Source organism: Haliotis asinina, chromosome 9 (assembly GCF_037392515.1).
Source record: "Haliotis asinina isolate JCU_RB_2024 chromosome 9, JCU_Hal_asi_v2, whole genome shotgun sequence".
NCBI lineage: Eukaryota > Metazoa > Mollusca > Gastropoda > Lepetellida > Haliotidae > Haliotis > Haliotis asinina.
The window spans coordinates 1,111,971-1,133,115 of record NC_090288.1 but is presented as its reverse complement, the minus strand read 5'-3'; the positions used below and the strand labels follow the sequence as shown (position 1 = coordinate 1,133,115).

Genomic DNA, 21,145 nt, shown 5'->3' with positions numbered 1-21,145 from the left:
ACAACCCAAGTAGGTATAACCGATATAGGGTTTTATTTCATGTAATTTATTTATACCTACTTCAGTGTCCCACCTCTTCTGCATCAGATCAAGGATGTAAGATCTAATGGTAGCTTTATAGTGCTGCCTTGACAGCAAGGTCAGCCAGTGTGTTCCCAGAAATGCGTACGTGGCTAGGTAACCAACAAAAGACGATGTCTCATTGGCCAGTAGCAAGATCATTATACAATTCAATAATTTCTATTAAAAGTGGATGTTTACAAGAAATATTTTTAAGGCAAGAAAGAGAGTCTGAATAGATTACATATTGTTTTGTTTAGGGTGTTTTTCAATATATTTAAGAGCCATCAATATGGCGTTAGCTTCTGCAGTGAATATAGAACTGTTCTGTGGTAATCTAGAAGATATTGTTCTGGATCCAATGACAGTGGCACAAGCAACTGCGCCACCGTCCTTGGACCCATCTGTAAATAAGGATTTGTGATTGCAGTATTTATTTTTTAATTGAATATATTCTTTTTTGTATTGTAGTGCATTTGTTTCTGATTTCTTAAAAATAGTTAAAGTTAAATCGATTTGTGCCCTAACCAATTGCCAAGGGGGAGAAGAAAGAAAACGGGAAGGAGATATATTTTTCATATCAATGCCGGCAGCAATAATAAATGGCTTAATCCTGAGCCCAAGAGGCGGAAGAAGAGAAGATTTCTTATTGTACAAATCCTCATAGAGAGGATTGAAGACACAGTCATATGCAGCATGTGACTCATTGGAACATAGTTTTGTGATATACTGCAAAGATAATTTTATACGGCGTTGGTCAAGAGATGGCTCATCAGCCTCGACATAAGGCTGTCAACTGTCGAAGTTCTGAAAGATCCAAGACAAAATCTTAGACACTGGTGGTGGACGGAATCTAAAAGTTTAAGGTTGCTTTGAGTGAATTTGAAACAACCTTTAACAAGTCCAGTGCCTTCAGGCATTTAGCTTTAAGGGATTTAATGTGTGGTAAGAACGTTAAATGAGAATCGAAAATTAAGCCCCAAAATTTGGCCTCCTTTACAACTTTGATGGGAGTGCCATTTAAAGATAGTTCAGGGTCCGTATGTTGCTTATATTGTCTACAAAAGTGTATGCAATTAGTTTTGGATTTAGAAAATGTAAAGCCGTTTTCAAGACACCATTTATTTATTCTGTTTAGACACAACTGCAGTTGTCGTTCAGTAGTGTGCATATTTTTACCATGACAAGAAATATTAAAATCATCCACAAATAACGAGCCATCAACTGAGTCATTTAAAACCTTGGATAAACTGTTGATCGTAATACTAAATAAAACGACAGACAAAATACTACCTTGAGGGACACCCTGAACCTGATTGTAATGATCAGACCGGGTTGAACCCACTCGGACTTGAAACTGCCTGTCTTTTAAAAACTGTGGTATAAAAAGAGGCAAACGGCCTCTCAAAGACAAAGTCATGTAAATCCTTTAAAATACCATGCTTCCAGGTCGTATCATAAGCTTTCTCGAGATCAAAGAAAATTGATACAGTATGTTGTTTATTGGCTATAGCATTTTTAACAAAGGAATCTAAACGTACCAAATGATCAATGGTGTTTCGATTTTTTCGGGAAACCATATGGAATATTTGTAATAAGGTTGTTGGTTTCAAGATACCAAATTAAACGATTGTTTACCATTCGTTCCATTGTTTTGCAGACACAGCTCGTTAGAGAAATTGGTCTGTAATTAGACGGAACAGAATGATCCCTTCCAGGCTTTGGTATACGGATGACAATGGCATTACGCCATGAAGATGGGACATCCCCCAAAGTCCATATAGTATCAAAAATGTGTAGAAGTGTTTCCAAACATGATTCTGGTAAATGCTTCAAGAGCTGATAGTGAATATTATCATCTCCTGTTGCTGTATCATGAGCTTGCTCAAGGGGTGGATGTAGCTCATGTAGTGAAAATAGTTCGTTGTAATCCTCACCATTGTCTGACTTAAAATTAATTCTTTTCTTTTCTTCTTGTGTCTGGTATTTCTGAAACTCAGGGACATAGTTGGTTGAAGAGGAATGCTTAGCGAGTGTTTCACCAAGCTTGCTGGCAATGTCAGCCTTACCTGTCAATAAAGAATCACCATCCTTCAGAAGATAAACTGAAGATTTCGAACCTTTACCCTTGATACGTTGAATCATATTCCACACTTTTGAAATCGGTGCACGAGAACTGATTTTGGAAACATAGTTGCGCCAAGACTGACGTTTATTTTGTTTGAATGCACGTCGAGCCTTGGCATTTGAAAGTTTTACTTTGTCTAAATTATCAACTGTTGGATGTTGACGAAAGTATTTTTCGGCTTTCTTCCTACACTTTCTGGCCTCTTTACATTCATTGGTAAACCATGGTTTACGAATGTAAGGATTTACAGAGGATTTAGCTATTGTGTGATCAGCTATAGCATTGAGCTTATCTGAAAATAACTGAATGGGATCTTCGGTATTATTAAAATGGTCAGGAGTTAGATTTGAAGAACACAATACCTCATACAGTTGCCAGTTTGCTTTTTTTAAAATTCCACCTAGATGACGATGAATCAGCATGTGGGCTTATCACTTTCAGAACAGTGGGAAAATGATCGCTGCCACAAAGGTCGTCATGAACTGACCATTGAAATTCATTTAATAAGTTGGCATCTGTAAGAGAAAGGTCCAGTGCTGAATACGTTCCAGTGGCAGGATGTACGTGTTTGAATCGTCATTAAATATGCACAGATTATTGTCATTTATGAATTCCTCGAGTATTCTCCCTTTGATGTTTGTATTTATGCTTCCCCACAGAGGGTTGTGTCCATTCAGGCCCCCCATGATAATGCAGGGCCTAGGAAGCTGATCATATAGCTGTCGAAGATCAGATTGTTGTAGTGTAGTAGATGGAGGGATATACAATGAACACAGAGTAAATACAATGTGCATAGTCAACCGTACAGCAACAGCTTGGAGATTTGTCTTAAGAGGAATGGAGCTACTTATGGCATCCTGACGAATCAAAATAGAAGATCCTCCTGAAGCCTTATCTCCCGCTGGAGAGAAGGAATCGTAACAGTTGTATCTTCTTAAAGCCAAGTCGTCAGTAGATTTAAGATACGTCTCTTGGAGACAAACTGCTATGGGCTGAAAATCTTGGACTAATAATTGTACCTCATTGAAATTTTTCCTGAGTCCTCTGCAATTCCACTGAATGAGATATGAGCCACTCGTGGGGGCTGAACTGGAGATCTAGGACATATAGAAAGGACCACTCCCATGCAAGATACAGTGTGAGGAAGTGATATCCATCTCAAGCGGTTCAAATGAATTATGAACCGCCACAGGGGCTTCCAAAGTGGAAGGCACCTCCAAACGCATAAGCGTTTTAAACTTTTTCTTTGAATGTTTCTTTTTATTTCTTGATAGTTGACTTTTCTCATTTTCTTGGTCACTTGTAGAATGAAAGGTATGGACAGATAGCGATTCAGAGAGATCGTCCGTCTGAGAGGCTGATGAACATTTCTGCGAAGTTGGAGATGAGATAAATTTATCAAGGCTGATCTGCTTCTCTGTCACCCAAGACATATCTGTTTGCCATGAGACAGAATCTTGAGTTTGCTGAGTTAAAGAAACTGCAGCGGAGTAAGTAGAGGCAGTAGACTGAGTTACAGTGGAAACTAATATTTCTTGCTTCACTGAAAGATATATTGTTTGTGTACTTAATTGTGAGGAATCTATATTGGGTTTCTAAACTGGGACAGGATTTGGATGATGCTAAGTGTTGTCCGTGACAGTTAGCACACTTGATTTCATTATTGCAGTCAGAGCTCTCATGCGCCCCGCTGCAAAGGACACAGTTAACCTTGTGATTGCAAGTCTTGGTACCATGACCAAATCTTTGGTATTTAAAACATCTCAGTGGTGTTGGTATATAAACGTCCACAGCAATGTTATAATACCCGGCCTTTATAGATTTGGGTAAAGAGGACAAGGCAAATGTAAGGAGGTATGTGTGTGTTTTGTCATCTTGTTTCCTAGTGAACCGTTTTACAGATGTAACACCTTGACTTTTTAAAGCAGCTGATGTTTCATCTTCTGCCATGTCAGACAGACACTTTGCATAATCCCGCACTATTCCTCTACATGAATTGAGTGACTTGTGCACCGACACAACAACCTTGGTGTTAACAAATTCCTGAAGGTTCAGCAAATTGACAGATTGTTGCCTCCGTGCACATTCAACAAGCAGTGAACCATTTCGGAGAACAGTGACATTTTTCACCTCTCCACATACACTTTGAATGCCTTTGGACACAGCGAAAGAATTACGTTTTAGTGGGTTTCCATCAAAAGAAGATATAACAATAAACCAAGAATTAGCTACATCTGAAGAAACTTCTTCATCAGAGGATAAAGATTCTACGTGGCGACGTTTATTTGCCTTCAATGAACCAGGACTGGGGTTTTGAGACATGGCGTGTGAATAATACTCAGCACCCTTGACCCCCACCCGCGATCGAGCGTCAACAAGGACGATGTTGCAGAGGCAACCATCTACAACACCAGAGATACAAGAGTGGTATACACCAGGAAATACAATGTGAATAGCCATATTTGCCTACCAAAAAGCACAGTCAGGCTGGTTCAGTCTTAAACAGGTAATTGGAGGCATACGGAATTCAGAGGTTGACATTACCAGATTGGCCAATGAGCCACCAAAATTCTGGCATAGGACTCTAGGCAATATAAGATCAGGAATAATTTGAAAATATTTTGAATTACATATATCAAAGACACCAATACCCAATTGATTAACTGTGCAAAAATAGTTCTACGCACAGGGAATGGCGTGCCCAGCCGATTGGTTGAACCGGGCCCATTCAACCTCTCGTCTAGGTGAAGTAAGGGTCGAAGGGGTGTGTTGAGCAAAGAGAATGCGGTCACAGGCCCCAGTGCCCTCAACCCCCAGACTCCCTTCCTCCACCGACACAGGGCCGCAACCCATGGCGAACGGGTTGGTGGACCAAATATGCCCCCAGGTCCACTACAGGGGTGTTGGCGAGCTCTTGGCGTAACCCAGCACCCACCACGAGGAGGTGGCTCGCCACGTGTGCCTTTTGGAAAAAGAGACCTGAAATGGAAATCACAAAGAAAGGAAGCTAGGAGCGAAACCAGGAAATCCAATTTAATCAGCTAGAATAATCAAAAGAACTAGAAAATAGTTAATATTCACAGATTTGGCTATAACCCTGAAGTAGAGATCATGGGGTCGCAATTACAAATATATAAATATAAATATCGAAATAAGATATACAAATAACTAAACTAACTAGAACAATCACTGTAAGCATTTCTAAGTGCTGCCAAAGTGCACTCTCCCATATGAAGATTTCCAAAACGCCATAAGTTTTTTCATCAAGGTGACATTATTCAAAGCCTTTCAACCCCTTTTGAAAAATGGCATAGCAGAAATGTCCTACGCACTAACCTGTTGGACGGGCGTTTCTCTGTTGTCTCAGATGAACAAATAACTCATCTTTGGATGTCCAAGGTCACCTTCAAGTGAGACATATTTGTGTGTGTTTCTGTAAATCATGAAATTAATGCGAGCATTTTATTAATGCGAAAAATGCGTCTGTACATGTGTCGCATTATTAAAATGACGCATTTCAGTCTTGGGGTGTACTTTTGAATAAACGTCAGAAAACAGAAATCTCTTCTTGTCCTTATTGTCTTCAATACAATCAATACAGAATATAACAACAATTTAGACATCTTGTATAACATTGATTGACAATCGAGCACTCGTTTCAATGACACTACTTAATACCCATTGAAATTATTCATCGGCACATTTTGTCACTAAGCAGAAGTGTTGACACTACACACTACACCAGTCAATACAGGTCACTTCCTCATCACAGGTATCGCAAGTAAGTTATCACTGGTTACAATAATCACTGTCAATTGTTCAAAGTCATTGAAGCACATCAGCCAGACCGGACATTCTCCAGTCACGCAGGATCGTTTCGCGATCTTTGCTCACCTTTGCAATCGCGACCTCTATAATTGTTGTCATAAGACAAGTAGTGGCAAGCAATCACGTGATCAAATATCTCAGCGTAATCAAAACATCATCAGCTCCATTCTATTCAATACTTAACAAGTTCAATTCAGGTCACTAGTGTGTGGTAATTAGAAATGAAAAGAAAATGAACATCAAAGAATCAGGGTGTCGCATTTTCTGATCAACACCGCTTCCTGAGCTCGCATTAATTTCATGACGGATTTTAGACAAGACTTTTGCACTCGCATTAAATTCATGACGCATTAATTTCATGATTTACAGATGATATACAGTAGATGTGACATTGATGTCGGCATTGTACGTTGCAGTTAGCGGAGAACTAAGTTGCAATCCCCCTCACTGTGTGTTGTGTTCTTTCAAGCAGCTTTGCATTACGTTGTGATGAGATATGTTGTGTTGTGTTGTGTTGTGTTGTGTTGTGTTGTGATGTGTGTTAATGATATTAACTGTTTGTTGATGACTGGATGAAACGTTTATGCAATTCTCATTTTGTCTGCAATTACCTGTGATAACTAAGACTGTAGCATTGGCATATTGCAGTGATGTTCATAGTGGAACAATGTGGAACACCGCCCAAATTCATAAAACTATTTATTATGATGACCAGAAAGAGAAAGTATAATTAATAAACAATCTAGTACAAAGGTATCTTCAAACTACCGACGGTCTCCTGGCCTAAGAAGGACAGCAACGACTTCAACCGAAACACTGAATACACATTAAATACACAATACAACACTGTATACACAGTGACCGGGGTTTCATCAGGAACATTTTATTTTATTCTCCTTTGTTTTCAATGTGAATATCATCAACGGGTTTGAACGGCAACACTCTGATGATCGTACAGCAATAAGATGATAGAAGAAAAGCAAGGACGTATAAAAATTGTTAACAGTTAAAAGATGGTTATTCATCGTAGGCAGGCTCTAATATCACATTTTCTTTGTAAACACAACACGTCTCGGTGAAAATGTGAGTGTATCCTGCACCACTGCAGGGACCCGTCATAAATACATCCAAAGTATATCAATACGTTGGAACAGGAGCTATGCAAGATTACCTTTATTATTATTTACATACAATGCATTACATTGAGAACATTGTTACACAACGAACATCGATGCCACACACCTAAACATCAGCTGTCACAGATAACTGCAGACAAAACGAGAATTCCATACACTTTTCATTCAGTTATCAACAAACAGTTAATAACACTTACTACACCTAGCACAACACAACACATCATTATGCATGGTTACTACTGATCGTTCTTCATCCAAACAGATCGCATCTTTCCGTCACCGTGATATGGCTTGTTGCTAAGGCGCCATTAGCTCCCCAAGTTTCTGGTTGTCCGGATTTTTGACCTTCCCGTTTTTGTTGATAACGAGGAAATGGGCTGCATGAGAGACTTGCGGTTCTGATGAGAGATAATACCCTGGGAGACTTGGGAATGTAATTTTCATCCCTTTTCTCGTTTCAAAATGTGTTTGCGATGGAGGGCCCCACCCTCAGCGGAATAGTTGATCAGTTGATCAACACACACATATTTTTGTGTGTGTTAAAAGGTATGTCTAATTAATGATTCATTGAACCTATAAATAATTGTCACAATGGGGTGATTTAAGTAAGTTTACTGGCCTACTGGAATTATGTCACGTACACTGGGATTAAAGTAGGGATATAGTGGATCTACAACATATCTAAGCTTACTGACAGTGTGAGTGAGTGAGTGAGTGAGTGAGTGAGTGAGTTAACGAGTTAACGTTTATAGTCACAGCAGAAGTATTTCAGTCATACCGGGACTTAAAAAAGGCTGAGGATCGCTAGTAACCTAAGGTCGATCACCTCTCTAAGAACCATGGGGACTTACAGTACTTTGGCTACCTGCATGGACTCTAGCTGGATTTGTACCATCCTTTCAACCATTTGCGATATTACTGATATTTAGCCATAATAAAACAAGAAATATTCTAAGATCAAAATCCTATGTAGGGCTAAACTGAATTTCGGGACTAGCGTACCCTTTCAGGAGGACAATCATTCACAGTACTTCACCCCCTTCGAGGATGGAGCTAGTAACTATCCTAGTTGATAAATTATTCTACCGATTATAAAACGTCAGTTGCAGCATACTACAAAAATCAATTTTTGACATTGCTCACTATAAAATATAGAATTAGTTTCAGAATTCCTGAGGAAGTTGATAATCAATGCACTGATCTGACAGGATTTCAAGACCAAAAGCAGAGTTCTCATGCCCGATGGCTATTGGGGGAGATCCGACACCAACCCGCCGACCAGCAATAGAAAGAATCCGTCTTATACCACTGATTAATCTCTAGGGGATATTAATGTGAAAGGAGTGTATATAGAAGTATGACATTTCAAGATACAATGCCTCTTAAGAGCTGGTTTGATGTTTCTGTGCTCATATTGCACACTTTACTATAACTCTTTAAAAAGAGTTGGTTGATGTAACAAACACCAGCATGTAAGAAACAACGCAACAATAGAATAGTAACTCATATATTTTTACCTGTCAAAGTATGATGTTCATTTAACCCCACAATTTGGACAATGAAGAAAAAAATACTAAATGTATTTGATGCATCTGAAAAACTTATAACCATGTTATTATAAAACAGATGCGATTTTCACAGTATATGTATGACCACTAGTTGAGAGTATAATGTCATATAGATGTCGGTGTTGGACATTGATGTTAGAGGAGACTGTACAGTTGGAATCCCGCTCACTGTGTGTTGTGCTGTTTCGAGTTCTGTTGTGTTGTGAACTGATGTGTTTAACTTAATTCATATTCCTCTGAAGTGGGACTTAACCCCTCAAAAGCAACAGAATCTCTACTTTAAACTAGACAGTGTATTCCAAAGTCAACATATGGTACACAATTAAGGAAAGACTATGAATGTTACTGCGAGGTACAATTTCTTCCAATTTTCTTTATGGTTGTAGCATGGTGTGTCCATAAATGAGTTTTGACACAGCTAAGGGGGACAACTGTTCCAACGTATTGATATACATTGGATGTATTCATGACGGGTCCCTGCAGTGGTGCAGGATACACTCACATTTTCACCGATGTCATCACAATTGGAACGTGACTATAAACAGATGACAGGGTAGCACATTTCCTTAAACATTACAGTGCTATTCCGTGGCGCTGTATTGTGTAACAGTCCCGCTGTGTATTGTAATTATGACGGTTGTAGGTGTACCTTCCCTCATGGTTGTAGCATGGTATATCCATCATCGGATTTTGACACTACTAAGGGACGCAACTCTGATTCCCTAAGTATGAAGAACAGACACGAGACAGTTCTAGTGTACCCACATTATTATTGAAATCTTGTAATAAACACTGTGATAAGGATCATTACTCTGAGTCGAAAGCGTCAGCAAACTCCTTCTCCAGTACATTTTGCAAATCTGGGTCTGAAAAGAAACATTAGGCACAGATTACAATATACACAGACAACTATAGTTCAGCCATACTTCAAATCCAATCTTGCAGTCCCGAGGACTGGTTGTGGATGATTCCTGATTACGATCCTCGGTCTGTTTCCACTGTAGCACATGTTTTCATGTTTTTGATAGAATGTAATATATGAAGAACACTGTTAATATCAGCTTTAGACTTCACTTGAATATGAACATTTCAAGTTAATGTTATGTGCAACAACGTATACAATTTATCTGTAATGTTCGATTGTACAAAACCAGTACAATTCAACTCGTCATGTCCGACTACCTGAATCTATGGTCATGAAGTCATGGATGCTCCTCGAGAACTCCTCCAAACTCACGTTTGAATCATCTGAAATTGTTGAAATGATCAGTCCAAATCTCTTCATTACTTAAGCATTATTTTCATGTTCACAATGAAATAACTTGTGATTAAAGTCAGGGTTACAGGGACTGTATATATCGTCATTATGTGAACGGTGAGTCAAGTTTACCGTTTTCATCAGCAAGTGAAAGTAGATCCTCGGCCGCCCTTCTCTCCATCAGTTCCTCAGCTTCTGATTGGTCAATATTGCCATCCTTGTTCTTATCGAGGTCGTCAATACTTCGCTTACCAACTAGGGCTCCTGAAAGCAAAGAACACACAAATATATTCTCGCACAGTAGTAAAAGTTACAAAGCAATGGCTTCAAGCTAACACAATGAGATTTTTTCACACAGAAAGGAAAAACAAACACATATTGCTACGGTTTGTTAAGACTGATAATAACAGGATTCTGTCCCCTTGACTATTTCAATATTTCTCAGAACAGATGAAACAGTACTTCCAAACACAGTAATTCATGTTTCAGAGTTGAGTCCTCAGTACAATGAAAACCGCCTATTTAACTGAACGTGTTTTCAAAGAAGCACAATTATAACTCATTCGATCACTCAAACACCCAAGAACATTATTTCTTTGTTAAATAAGACACCTGAATTTTGGCATTTTTTCATAAGCTAACTTGTTTCTTAGTCTAATGGTTCCACCTGTTTATCAGTCTCTTAGTGAACGGTCTTCAGTATGTTGGCGTTCAAATCCGTTGATGATGTTCACATTGAAAACAAAGGAGAAACACATAATGTGGACACTTTTTACTATTAAAAGTCATCACTTACTGAAAGGTACAGTGTATTAATAGCTTTCGACCTCTGAGACCTTTCAGAGTGATTTTGACGTCCAGTTACACATTTTATAGATCCCGGATGGGACTCAAGGAGAGAAAATGCGATATAGCAAAACTAATGCATGCCAAAAATGTCCAAACTTTGATTACATTCTAAACGACGACGACCACCATTGTCTTCTGCTGTGCCTTGATTCTACTTATGGCAGAAATAAGTGGATCCCACATTATTACCACAGATAATCTTCAAATAAATGGACTGATGTCCTCAAGAAATATTGATATACTGAGAGGTATGAAGTCTTAAACATGTTTGTAGAACATCTTTCTGTACTGGCTTACCGACGGCTGGGTTGATGATGTGTTTGTATCGCCTGTAAACTCGGTACACCCGTCCAGCGGTTCGAAGTAAACGCCGGCCGCGGACCCTCAACCTGAATCTTCTCCAGGCGTCCGATTCCGACATCAGAACCACGGCCACAAGCAGGAGGACGAGGAACAGACGCATTCTGGTCAGTTGATATTATCTGCTTGACATATAGATCATTGTGCAAATTACAAACGCAATCAATAGTGGAACACACTACTGACAATATTTTTGTCTCTTGTATCTGCCTTTAGAAGGATAACACGCTTATTATTCATCACAACTGTTTCAGACAATAATACCTTGAGATAATGACGTGAAATACGAGATAGACCTTTATAGGTATGTCATGGGCATGACTGATATATTCTCTTGTTTGTAACTTCGTTTTTCATTTATTAAGAGGACGCTTATAGGATACAGTAGGCAGTTGAAATGGCGTTTAAAATATGAGCTCTCTAAAGTTCTAAATTGTGAAAATGCTCCATTTTAACCATTATAATGTCTCAGATGGCAACCACCGCTGATTTCTGTACAAAAGAAGTGTCTTTGTGTTTGTTGTCTGATGCAGTAGATGAACCACTCCTGTGGCAATGTGGTGTGTCTTGATTCTGTTGGGATAGGTCTACTGTGTAGTTCAGGATGCTGCTGCTTAACTACAGTCATCAAATCAAGAAATCATAGAAATGTTACTTACCAAAATGGACGACGAAAAGAGTTTCTGCAGATTGTATGTATAAACCACACATATTTATGCTTGTATGGATCAGAAACTCGTGAAAGGAAACAGGAAAAGCATTTGAGATCTCAAAGATAACATGTCACGAATAATGGCGCTTGATTGGACAACATGTTGGGTATCTGTACCATCGTTACAAGAAACAGCTGGGAGAGATGGATGTCAATTGGGAATATTGATTTAACACAGTTATTGCCATACTGACGTGTTATTTAGTTCTTTGGAAATGATATTTTAACACGGTTACCACCAGATGGCTAGATAGGTGGATAACGACCACTCGGATGTTGTTGGCGTCAGCAGTTTGTGACGGCAACAGCGAAACACATGTTCCTACTCTGCCTGTAATGGCAACACAAGCCCACCATGGTGCTAATCGCGCCTTTTTGGCAACAAACATTTTGTTTCAAACCTACCTTATTTTTACTCTCTAAAATTGCTAGTATTTTCCCGCTACTTCAGCCATTATTTATTCTTTGTTTCAAAAACTTGACGAGTTGATCACTTTGATTTTCTGTGATCCATTCCAATAATGTTCAAAGTTACTTTTCCTTTAAGACCATTTAAGACTGCGTATTCCTTCGCACTGACGTTCTGCAATCAATTATTTTTCACTTCAAGTTTGAATAAAGTAACAAGAAGCAAAACAAAATTTCGAGTTTGGATAAAGAGTGAGTGAGTGAGTGAGTTAAAATTTAACGTCACATCGGCAATATTGCAGCCATATAGTGACGAAAAATGTTGTAGATGCACACAACAAATACAAGTAATTAAAGAACCAGTCATCGACGCACTGTAAAACAACTAGAGTATCACAAAAAAAAATTAAAACTAGCTAGAATGTATTTTTAAAAGCAGAAAACTATGTTAGACAAAACCACGTAAAAATTGGCTATTGATCACCAACAACTAAAGGTAGATCACCATACTAGGGGCCATGGGGACTTACAGTACCTTAGCTACCTGCATGATCCCTATTTGGATGTACACCATCCCTTCACCTATTGGCGATTGTATGCAAGTTTAGCCACGAATTAAAATGACAATAATATTACATCTAAAAGTGTGGAAGATTAAATTTTACTTTAAATGTTTTGGGACTTACCTACCCTCTCAGGAGGACAATAATTTTACGGTACTTCAACCTCTCTTGAGGGTACTGCCACTATCCAGTTATTAATTTAAAGTTCCAATCATAAAATATTGATCTATTTACTAATCAGTCAACAAATCCAATTCTTTTGAAAATCCAATAATTAAATGAGAACTTATATTGTTAAAAAGATCCTTCATAGTTCGTGATTTAAAATAGGTATTCCTTGTGATGGAGTATTCAACACAGTCAAGCAGTCATCACGTGCCTGACTGTGATTCTTTCATCACAAGGAACGCAGAACGGAGGATCCTCACCTTTCAGTAGGTAGTTGTGGGTACATCTGGTGTGGCCAATATGACATCGTCGCATGATGACCTCTTCAAATCTGGACTGACAACCCAAGTAGGCATAACCGATATCGGGTTTTGCTCTTCCGCATCAAATCATGGATGTAAGATCTAATAGTAGCTTTATAATCAGTGTAGGGAATAAGAAGTGGTGTCACGGATTTGCTGAGTGCTGCCTTGACAGCAAGGTCAGCCAGTGTGTTCCCAGAAATGCGTACGTGGCTAGGTAACCAACAAATTTAAAAGACGATGTCGCATTGGCCAGTAGCAAGATCATTATACAATTCAATAATTTCTATTAAAAGTGGATGTTTACAAGAAATATTTTTAAGGCAAGAAAGAGAGTCTGAATAGATTACATATTGTTTTGTTTAGGGTGTTTTTCAATATATTTAAGAGCCATCAATATGGCGTTAGCTTCTGCAGTAAATATAGAACTGTGGTAATCTAGAAGATATCGTTCTGGATCCAATGACAGTGGCTCAAGCAACTGCGTCACCGTCCTTGGACCCATCTGTGAATAAGGATTTGTAATTGCAGTATTTATTTTTTAATTGAATATATTCTTGTTTGTATTGTAGTGCATTTGTTTCTGATTTCTTAAAAATAGTTCAAGTTAAATCGATTTGTGCCCTAACCAATTGCCAAGGGGGAGAAGAAAGAAGACGGGAAGGAGATATATTTTTCATGTCAGTGCCGGCAGCAATAATAAATTATTGCTAAAATTGTTACAATAATCACTGTCAATTGTTCAAAGTCATTGAAGCACATCAGCCAGACCGGACATTCTCCAGTCACGCAGGATCGTTTCGCGATCTTTGCTCACCTTTGCAATCGCGACCTCTATAATTGTTGTCATAAGACAAGTAGTGGCAAGCAATCACGTGATCAAATATCTCAGCGTAATCAAAACATCATCAGCTCCATTCTATTCAATACTTAACAAGTTCAATTCAGGTCACTAGTGTGTGGTAATTAGAAATGAAAAGAAAATGAACATCAAAGAATCAGGGTGTCGCATTTTCTGATCAACACCGCTTCCTGAGCTCGCATTAATTTCATGATGCATTTTAGACAAGACCTTTGCATTCGCATTAAATTCATGACGCATCAATTTCATGATTTACAGATGATATACAGTAGATGTGACATTGATGTCGGCATTGTACGTTGCAGTTAGCGGAGAACTAAGTTGCAATCCCCCTCACTGTGTGTTGTGTTCTTTCAAGCAGCTTTGCATTACGTTGTGATGAGATATGTTGTGTTGTGTTGTGTTGTGTTATGTTGTGATGTGTGTTAATGATATTAACTGTTTGTTGATGACTGGATGAAACGTTTATGCAATTCTCATTTTGTCTGCAATTACCTGTGATAACTAAGACTGTAGCATTGGCATATTGCAGTGATGTTCATAGTGGAACAATGTGGAACACCGCCCAAATTCATAAAACTATTTATTATGATGACCAGAAAGAGAAAGTATAATTAATAAACAATCTAGTACAAAGGTATCTTCAAACTACCGACGGTCTCCTGGCCTAAGAAGGACAGCAACGACTTCAACCGAAACACTGAATACACATTAAATATACAATCCAACACTGTATACACAGTGACCGGGGTTTCATCAGGAACATTTTATTTTATTCTCCTTTGTTTTCAATGTGAATATCATCAACGGGTTTGAACGGCAACACTCTGATGATCGTACAGCAATAAGATGATAGAAGAAAAGCAAGGACGTATAAAAATTGTTAACAGTTAAAAGATGGTTATTCATCGTAGGCAGGCTCTAATATCACATTTTCTTTGTAAACACAACACGTCTCGGTGAAAATGTGAGTGTATCCTGCACCACTGCAGGGACCCGTCATAAATACATCCAAAGTATATCAATACGTTGGAACAGGAGCTATGCAAGATTACCTTTATTATTATTTACATACAATGCATTACATTGAGAACATTGTTACACAACGAACATCGATGCCACACACCTAAACATCAGCTGTCACAGATAACTGCAGACAAAACGAGAATTCCATACACTTTTCATTCAGTTATCAACAAACAGTTAATAACACTTACTACACCTAGCACAACACAACACATCATTATGCATGGTTACTACTGATCGTTCTTCATCCAAACAGATCGCATCTTTCCGTCACCGTGATATGGCTTGTTGCTAAGGCGCCATTAGCTCCCCAAGTTTCTGGTTGTCCGGATTTTTGACCTTCCCGTTTTTGTTGATAACGAGGAAATGGGCTGCATGAGAGACTTGCGGTTCTGATGAAAGATAATATCCTGGGAGGCTTGGGAATGTAATTTCCATCCCTTTTCTCGTTTCAAAATGTGTTTGCGATGGAGGGCCCCACCCTCAGCGGAATAGTTGATCAGTTGATCAACACACACATATTTTTGTGTGTGTTAAAAGGTATGTCTAATTAATGATTCATTGAACCTATAAATAATTGTCACAATGGGGTGATTTAAGTAAGTTTACTGGCCTACTGGAATTATGTCACGTACACTGGGATTAAAGTAGGGATACAGTGGATCTACAACATATCTAAGCTTACTGACAGTGTGAGTGAGTGAGTGAGTGAGTGAGTGAGTTAACGAGTTAAAGTTTATAGTCACAGCAGACAGTATTTCAGTCATACCGGGACTTAAAAAAGGCTGAGGATCGCTAGTAACCTAAGGTCGATCACCTCTCTAAGAACCATGGGGACTTACAGTACTTTGGCTACCTGCATGGACTCTAGCTGGATTTGTACCATCCTTTCAACCATTTGCGATATTACTGATATTTAGCCATAATAAAACAAGAAATATTCTAAGATCAAAATCCTATGTAGGGCTAAACTGAATTTCGGGACTAGCGTACCCTTTCAGGAGGACAATCATTCACAGTACTTCACCCTCTTCGAGGATGGAGCTAGTAACTATCCTAGCTAGTTGATAAATTATTCTACCGATTATAAAACGTCAGTTGCAGCATACTACAAAAATCAATTTTTGACATTGCTCACTATAAAATATAGAATTAGTTTCAGAATTCCTGAGGAAGTTGATAATCAATGCACTGATCTGACAGGATTTCAAGACCAAAAGCAGAGTTCTCATGCCCGATGGCTATTGGGGGAGATCCGACACCAACCCGCCGACCAGCAATAGAAAGAATCCGTCTTATACCACTGATTAATCTCTAGGGGATATTAATGTGAAAGGAGTGTATATAGAAGTATGACATTTCAAGATACAATGCCTCTTAAGAGCTGGTTTGATGTTTCTGTGCTCATATTGCACACTTTACTATAACTCTTTAAAATGAGTTGGTTGATGTAACAAACACCAGCATGTAAGAAACAACGCAACAATAGAATAGTAACTCATATATTTTTACCTGTCAAAGTATGATGTTCATTTAACCCCACAATTTGGACAATGAAGAAAAAAATACTAAATGTATTTGATGCATCTGAAAAACTTATAACCATGTTATTATAAAACAGATGCGATTTTCACAGTATATGTATGACCACTAGTTGAGAGTATAATGTCATATAGATGTCGGTGTTGGACATTGATGTTAGAGGATACTGTACAGTTGGAATCCCGCTCACTGTGTGTTGTGCTGTTTCGAGTTCTGTTGTGTTGTGATGTGATGTGTTTAACTTAATTCATATTCCTCTGAAGTGGGACTTAACCCCTCAAAAGCAACAGAATCTCTACTTTAAACTAGAAAGTGTATTCCAAAGTCAACATATGGTACACAATTAAGGAAAGACTACGAATGTTACTGTGAGGTACAATTTCTTCCAATTTTCTTTATGGTTGTAGCATGGTGTGTCCATAAATGAGTTTTGACACAGCTAAGGGGGACAACTGTTCAAACGTATTGATATACATTGGATGTATTCATGACGGGTCCCTGCAGTGGTGCAGGATACACTCACATTTTCACCGATGTCATCACAATTGGAACGTGACTATAAACAGATGACAGGGTAGCAGCGATACAATCAACTCCACTCGCCACATTTCCTTAAACATTACAGTGCTATTCCGTGGCGCTGTATTGTGTAACAGTCCCGCTGTGTATTGTAATTATGACGGTTGTAGGTGTACCTTCCCTCATGGTTGTAGCATGGTATATCCATCATCGGATTTTGACACTACTAAGGGACGCAACTCTGATTCCCTAAGTATGAAGAACAGACACGAGACAGTTCTAGTGTACCCACATTATTATTGAAATCTTGTAATAAACACTGTGATAAGGATCATTACTCTGAGTCAAAAGCGTCAGCAAACTCCTTCTCCAGTACATTTTGCAAATCAGGGTCTGAAAAGAAACATTAGGCACAGATTACAATATACACAGACAACTATAGTTCAGCCATACTTCAAATCCAATCTTGCAGTCCCGAGGACTGGTTGTGGATGATTCCTGATTACGATCCTCGGTCTGTTTCCACTGTAGCACATGTTTTCATGTTTTTGATAGAATGTAATATATGAAGAACACTGTTAATATCAGCTTTAGACTTCACTTGAATATGAACATTTCAAGTTAATGTTATGTGCAACAACGTATACAATTTATCTGTAATGTTCGATTGTACAAAACCAGTACAATTCAACTCGTCATGTCCGATTACCTGAATCTATGGTCATGAAGTCATGGATGCTCCTCGAGAACTCCTCCAAACTCACGTTTGAATCATCTGAAATTGTTGAAATGATCAGTCCAAATCTCTTCATTACTTAAGCATTATTTTCATGTTCACAATGAAATAACTTGTGATTAAAGTCAGGGTTACAGGGACTGTATATATCGTCATTATGTGAACGGTGAGTCAAGTTTACCGTTTTCATCAGCAAGTGAAAGTAGATCCTCGGCCGCCCTTCTCTCCATCAGTTCCTCAGCTTCTGATTGGTCAATATTGCCATCCTTGTTCTTATCGAGGTCGTCAATACTTCGCTTACCAACTAGGGCTCCTGAAAGCAAAGAACACACAAATATATTCTCGCGCAGTAGCAAAAGTTACAAAGCAATGGCTTCAAACTAACACAATGAGATTTTTTCACACAGAAAGGAAAAACAAACACATATTGCTACGGTTTGTTAAGACTGATAATAACAGGATTCTGTCCCCTTGACTATTTCAATATTTCTCAGAACAGATGAAACAGTACTTCCAAACACAGTAATTCATGTTTCAGAGTTGAGTCCTCAGTACAATGAAAACCGCCTATTTAACTGAACGTGTTTTCAAAGAAGCACAATTATAACTCATTCGATCACTCAAACACCCAAGAACATTATTTCTTTGTTAAATAAGACACCTGAATTTTGGCATTTCTTCATAAGCTAACTTGTTTCTTAGTCTAATGGTTCCACCTGTTTATCAGTCTCTTAGTGAACGGTCTTCAGTATGTTGGCGTTCAAATCCGTTGATGATGTTCACATTGAAAACAAAGGAGAAACACATAATGTGGACACTTTTTACTATTAAAAGTCATCACTTACTGAAAGGTACAGTGTATTAATAGCTTTCGACCTTTGATACTTTTCAGAGTGGGTTTGACGTCTAGTTACACATTTTATAGATCCCGGATGGGACTCAAGGAGAGAAAATGCGATATAGCAAAACTAATGCATGCCAAAAATGTCCAAACTTTGATTACATTCTAAACGACGACGACCACCATTGTCTTCTGCTGTGCCTTGATTCTACTTATGGCAGAAATAAGTGGATCCCACATTATTACCACAGATAATCTTCAAATAAATGAACTGATGTCCTCAAGAAATATTGATATACTGAGAGGTATGAAGTCTTAAACATGTTTGTAGAACATCTTTCTGTACTGGCTTACCGACGGCTGGGTTGATGATGTGTTTGTATCGCCTGTAAACTCGGTACACCCGTCCAGCGGTTCGAAGTAAACGCCGGCCGCGCACCCTTAACCTGAATCTTCTCCAGGCGTCCGATTCCGACATCAGAACCACGGCCACAAGCAGGAGGACGAGGAACAGACGCATTCTGGTCAGTTGATATTATCTGCTTGACATATAGATCATTGTGCAAATTACAAACGCAATCAATAGTGGAACACACTACTGACAATATTTTTGTCTCTTGTATCTGCCTTTAGAAGGATAACACGCTTATTATTCATCACAACTGTTTCAGACAATAATACCTTGAGATAATGACGTGAAATACGAGATAGACCTTTATAGGTATGTCATGGGCATGACTGATATATTCTCTTCGTTTTTCATTTATTAAGAGGACGCTTATATGGATACAGTAGGCAGTTGAAATGGCATTTAAAATATGAGCTCTCTAAAGTTCTAAATTGTGAAAATGCTCCATTTTAACCATTATAATGTCTCAGATGGCAACCACCGCTGATTTCTGTACAAAAGAAGTGTCTTTGTGTTTGTTATCTGATGCAGTAGATGAACCACTCCTGTGGCAATGTGGTGTGTCTTGATTCTGTTGGGATAGGTCTACTGTGTAGTTCAGGATGCTGCTGCTTAACTACAGTCATCAAATCAAGAAATCATAGAAATGTTACTTACCAAAATGGACGACGAAAAGAGTTTCTGCAGATTGTATGTATAAACCGCACATATTTATGCTTGTATGGATCAGAAACTCGTGAAAGGAAACAGGAAAAGCATTTGAGATCTCAAAGATAACATGTCACGAATAATGGCGCTTGATTGGACAACATGTTGGGTATCTGTACCATCGTTACAAGAAACAGCTGGGAGAGAAGGATGTCAATTGGGAATATTGATTTAACACAGTTATTGCGATACTGACGTGTTATTTAGTTCTTTGGAAATGATATTTTAACACGTTTACCACCAGATGGCTAGATAGGTGGATAACGACCACTCGGATGTTGTTGGCGTCAGCAGTTTGTGACGGCAACAGCGAAACACATGTTCCTACTCTGCCTGTAATGGCAACACAAGCCCACCATGGTGCTAATCGCGCCTTTTTGGCAACAAACATTTTGTTTCAAACCTACCTTATTTTTACTCTCTAAAATTGCTAGTATTTTCCCGCTACTTCAGCCATTATTTATTCTTTGTTTCAAAAACTTGACGAGTTGATCAATTTGATTTTCAGTGATCCATTCCAATAATGTTCAAAGTTACTTTTCCTTTAAGACCATTTAAGACTGCGTATTCTTTCGAACTGACGTTCTGCAATCAATTATTTTTCACTTCAAGTTTGAATAAAGTAACAAGAAGCAAAACAAAATTCCGAGTTTGGATAAAGAGTGAGTGAGTGAGTGAGTTAAAATTTAACGTCACATCGGCAATATTGCAGCCATATAGTGACGAAAAATGTTGTAGATGCACACAACAAATACAAGTAATTAAAGAACCAGTCAGCGACGCACTGTAAAACAACTAGAGTATCACAAAAAAAATTAAAACTAGCTAGAATGTATTTTTAAAAGCAGAAAACTATGTTAGACAATACCACGTAAAAATTGGCTCTTGATCACCAACAACTAAAGGTAGATCACCATACTAGGGGCCATGGGGACTTACAGTACCTTAGCTACCTGCGTGATCCCTATTTGGATGTACACCATCCCTTCACCTATTGGCGATTGTATGCAAGTTTAGCCACGAATTAAAATGACAATAATATTACATCTAAAAGTGTGGAAGATTAAATTTTACTTTAAATGTTTTGGGACTTACCTACCCTCTCAGGAGGACAATAATTTTACGGTACTTCAACCTCTCTTGAGGGTACTGCCACTATCCA

General features: G+C 38.5%; 2 protein-coding genes across 2 annotated transcripts; both read right to left on the bottom strand.

The window, feature by feature from the left end:
* Positions 1-9,470: 9,470 nt before the first annotated feature.
* LOC137296640 (uncharacterized) lies at positions 9,471-11,866 on the bottom strand. The gene is made up of 5 exons (XM_067828453.1): positions 11,847-11,866; positions 11,125-11,309; positions 10,111-10,242; positions 9,903-9,968; positions 9,471-9,586 (listed from the first exon to the last, which is right to left on the bottom strand). The coding sequence occupies exons 2-5, from the start codon at positions 11,288-11,290 to the stop codon at positions 9,528-9,530; spliced, it is 423 nt and encodes a 140-aa protein (XP_067684554.1). The 5' UTR covers positions 11,291-11,309; positions 11,847-11,866; the 3' UTR covers positions 9,471-9,527.
* Positions 11,867-17,566: 5,700 nt separating this feature from the next.
* On the bottom strand, positions 17,567-19,959 carry LOC137296664 (uncharacterized). The gene is made up of 5 exons (XM_067828483.1): positions 19,933-19,959; positions 19,221-19,405; positions 18,207-18,338; positions 17,999-18,064; positions 17,567-17,682 (listed from the first exon to the last, which is right to left on the bottom strand). Exons 2-5 carry the CDS (start codon positions 19,384-19,386, stop codon positions 17,624-17,626), a joined length of 423 nt encoding a protein of 140 aa, XP_067684584.1. The 5' UTR covers positions 19,387-19,405; positions 19,933-19,959; the 3' UTR covers positions 17,567-17,623.
* Positions 19,960-21,145: the final 1,186 nt, after the last annotated feature.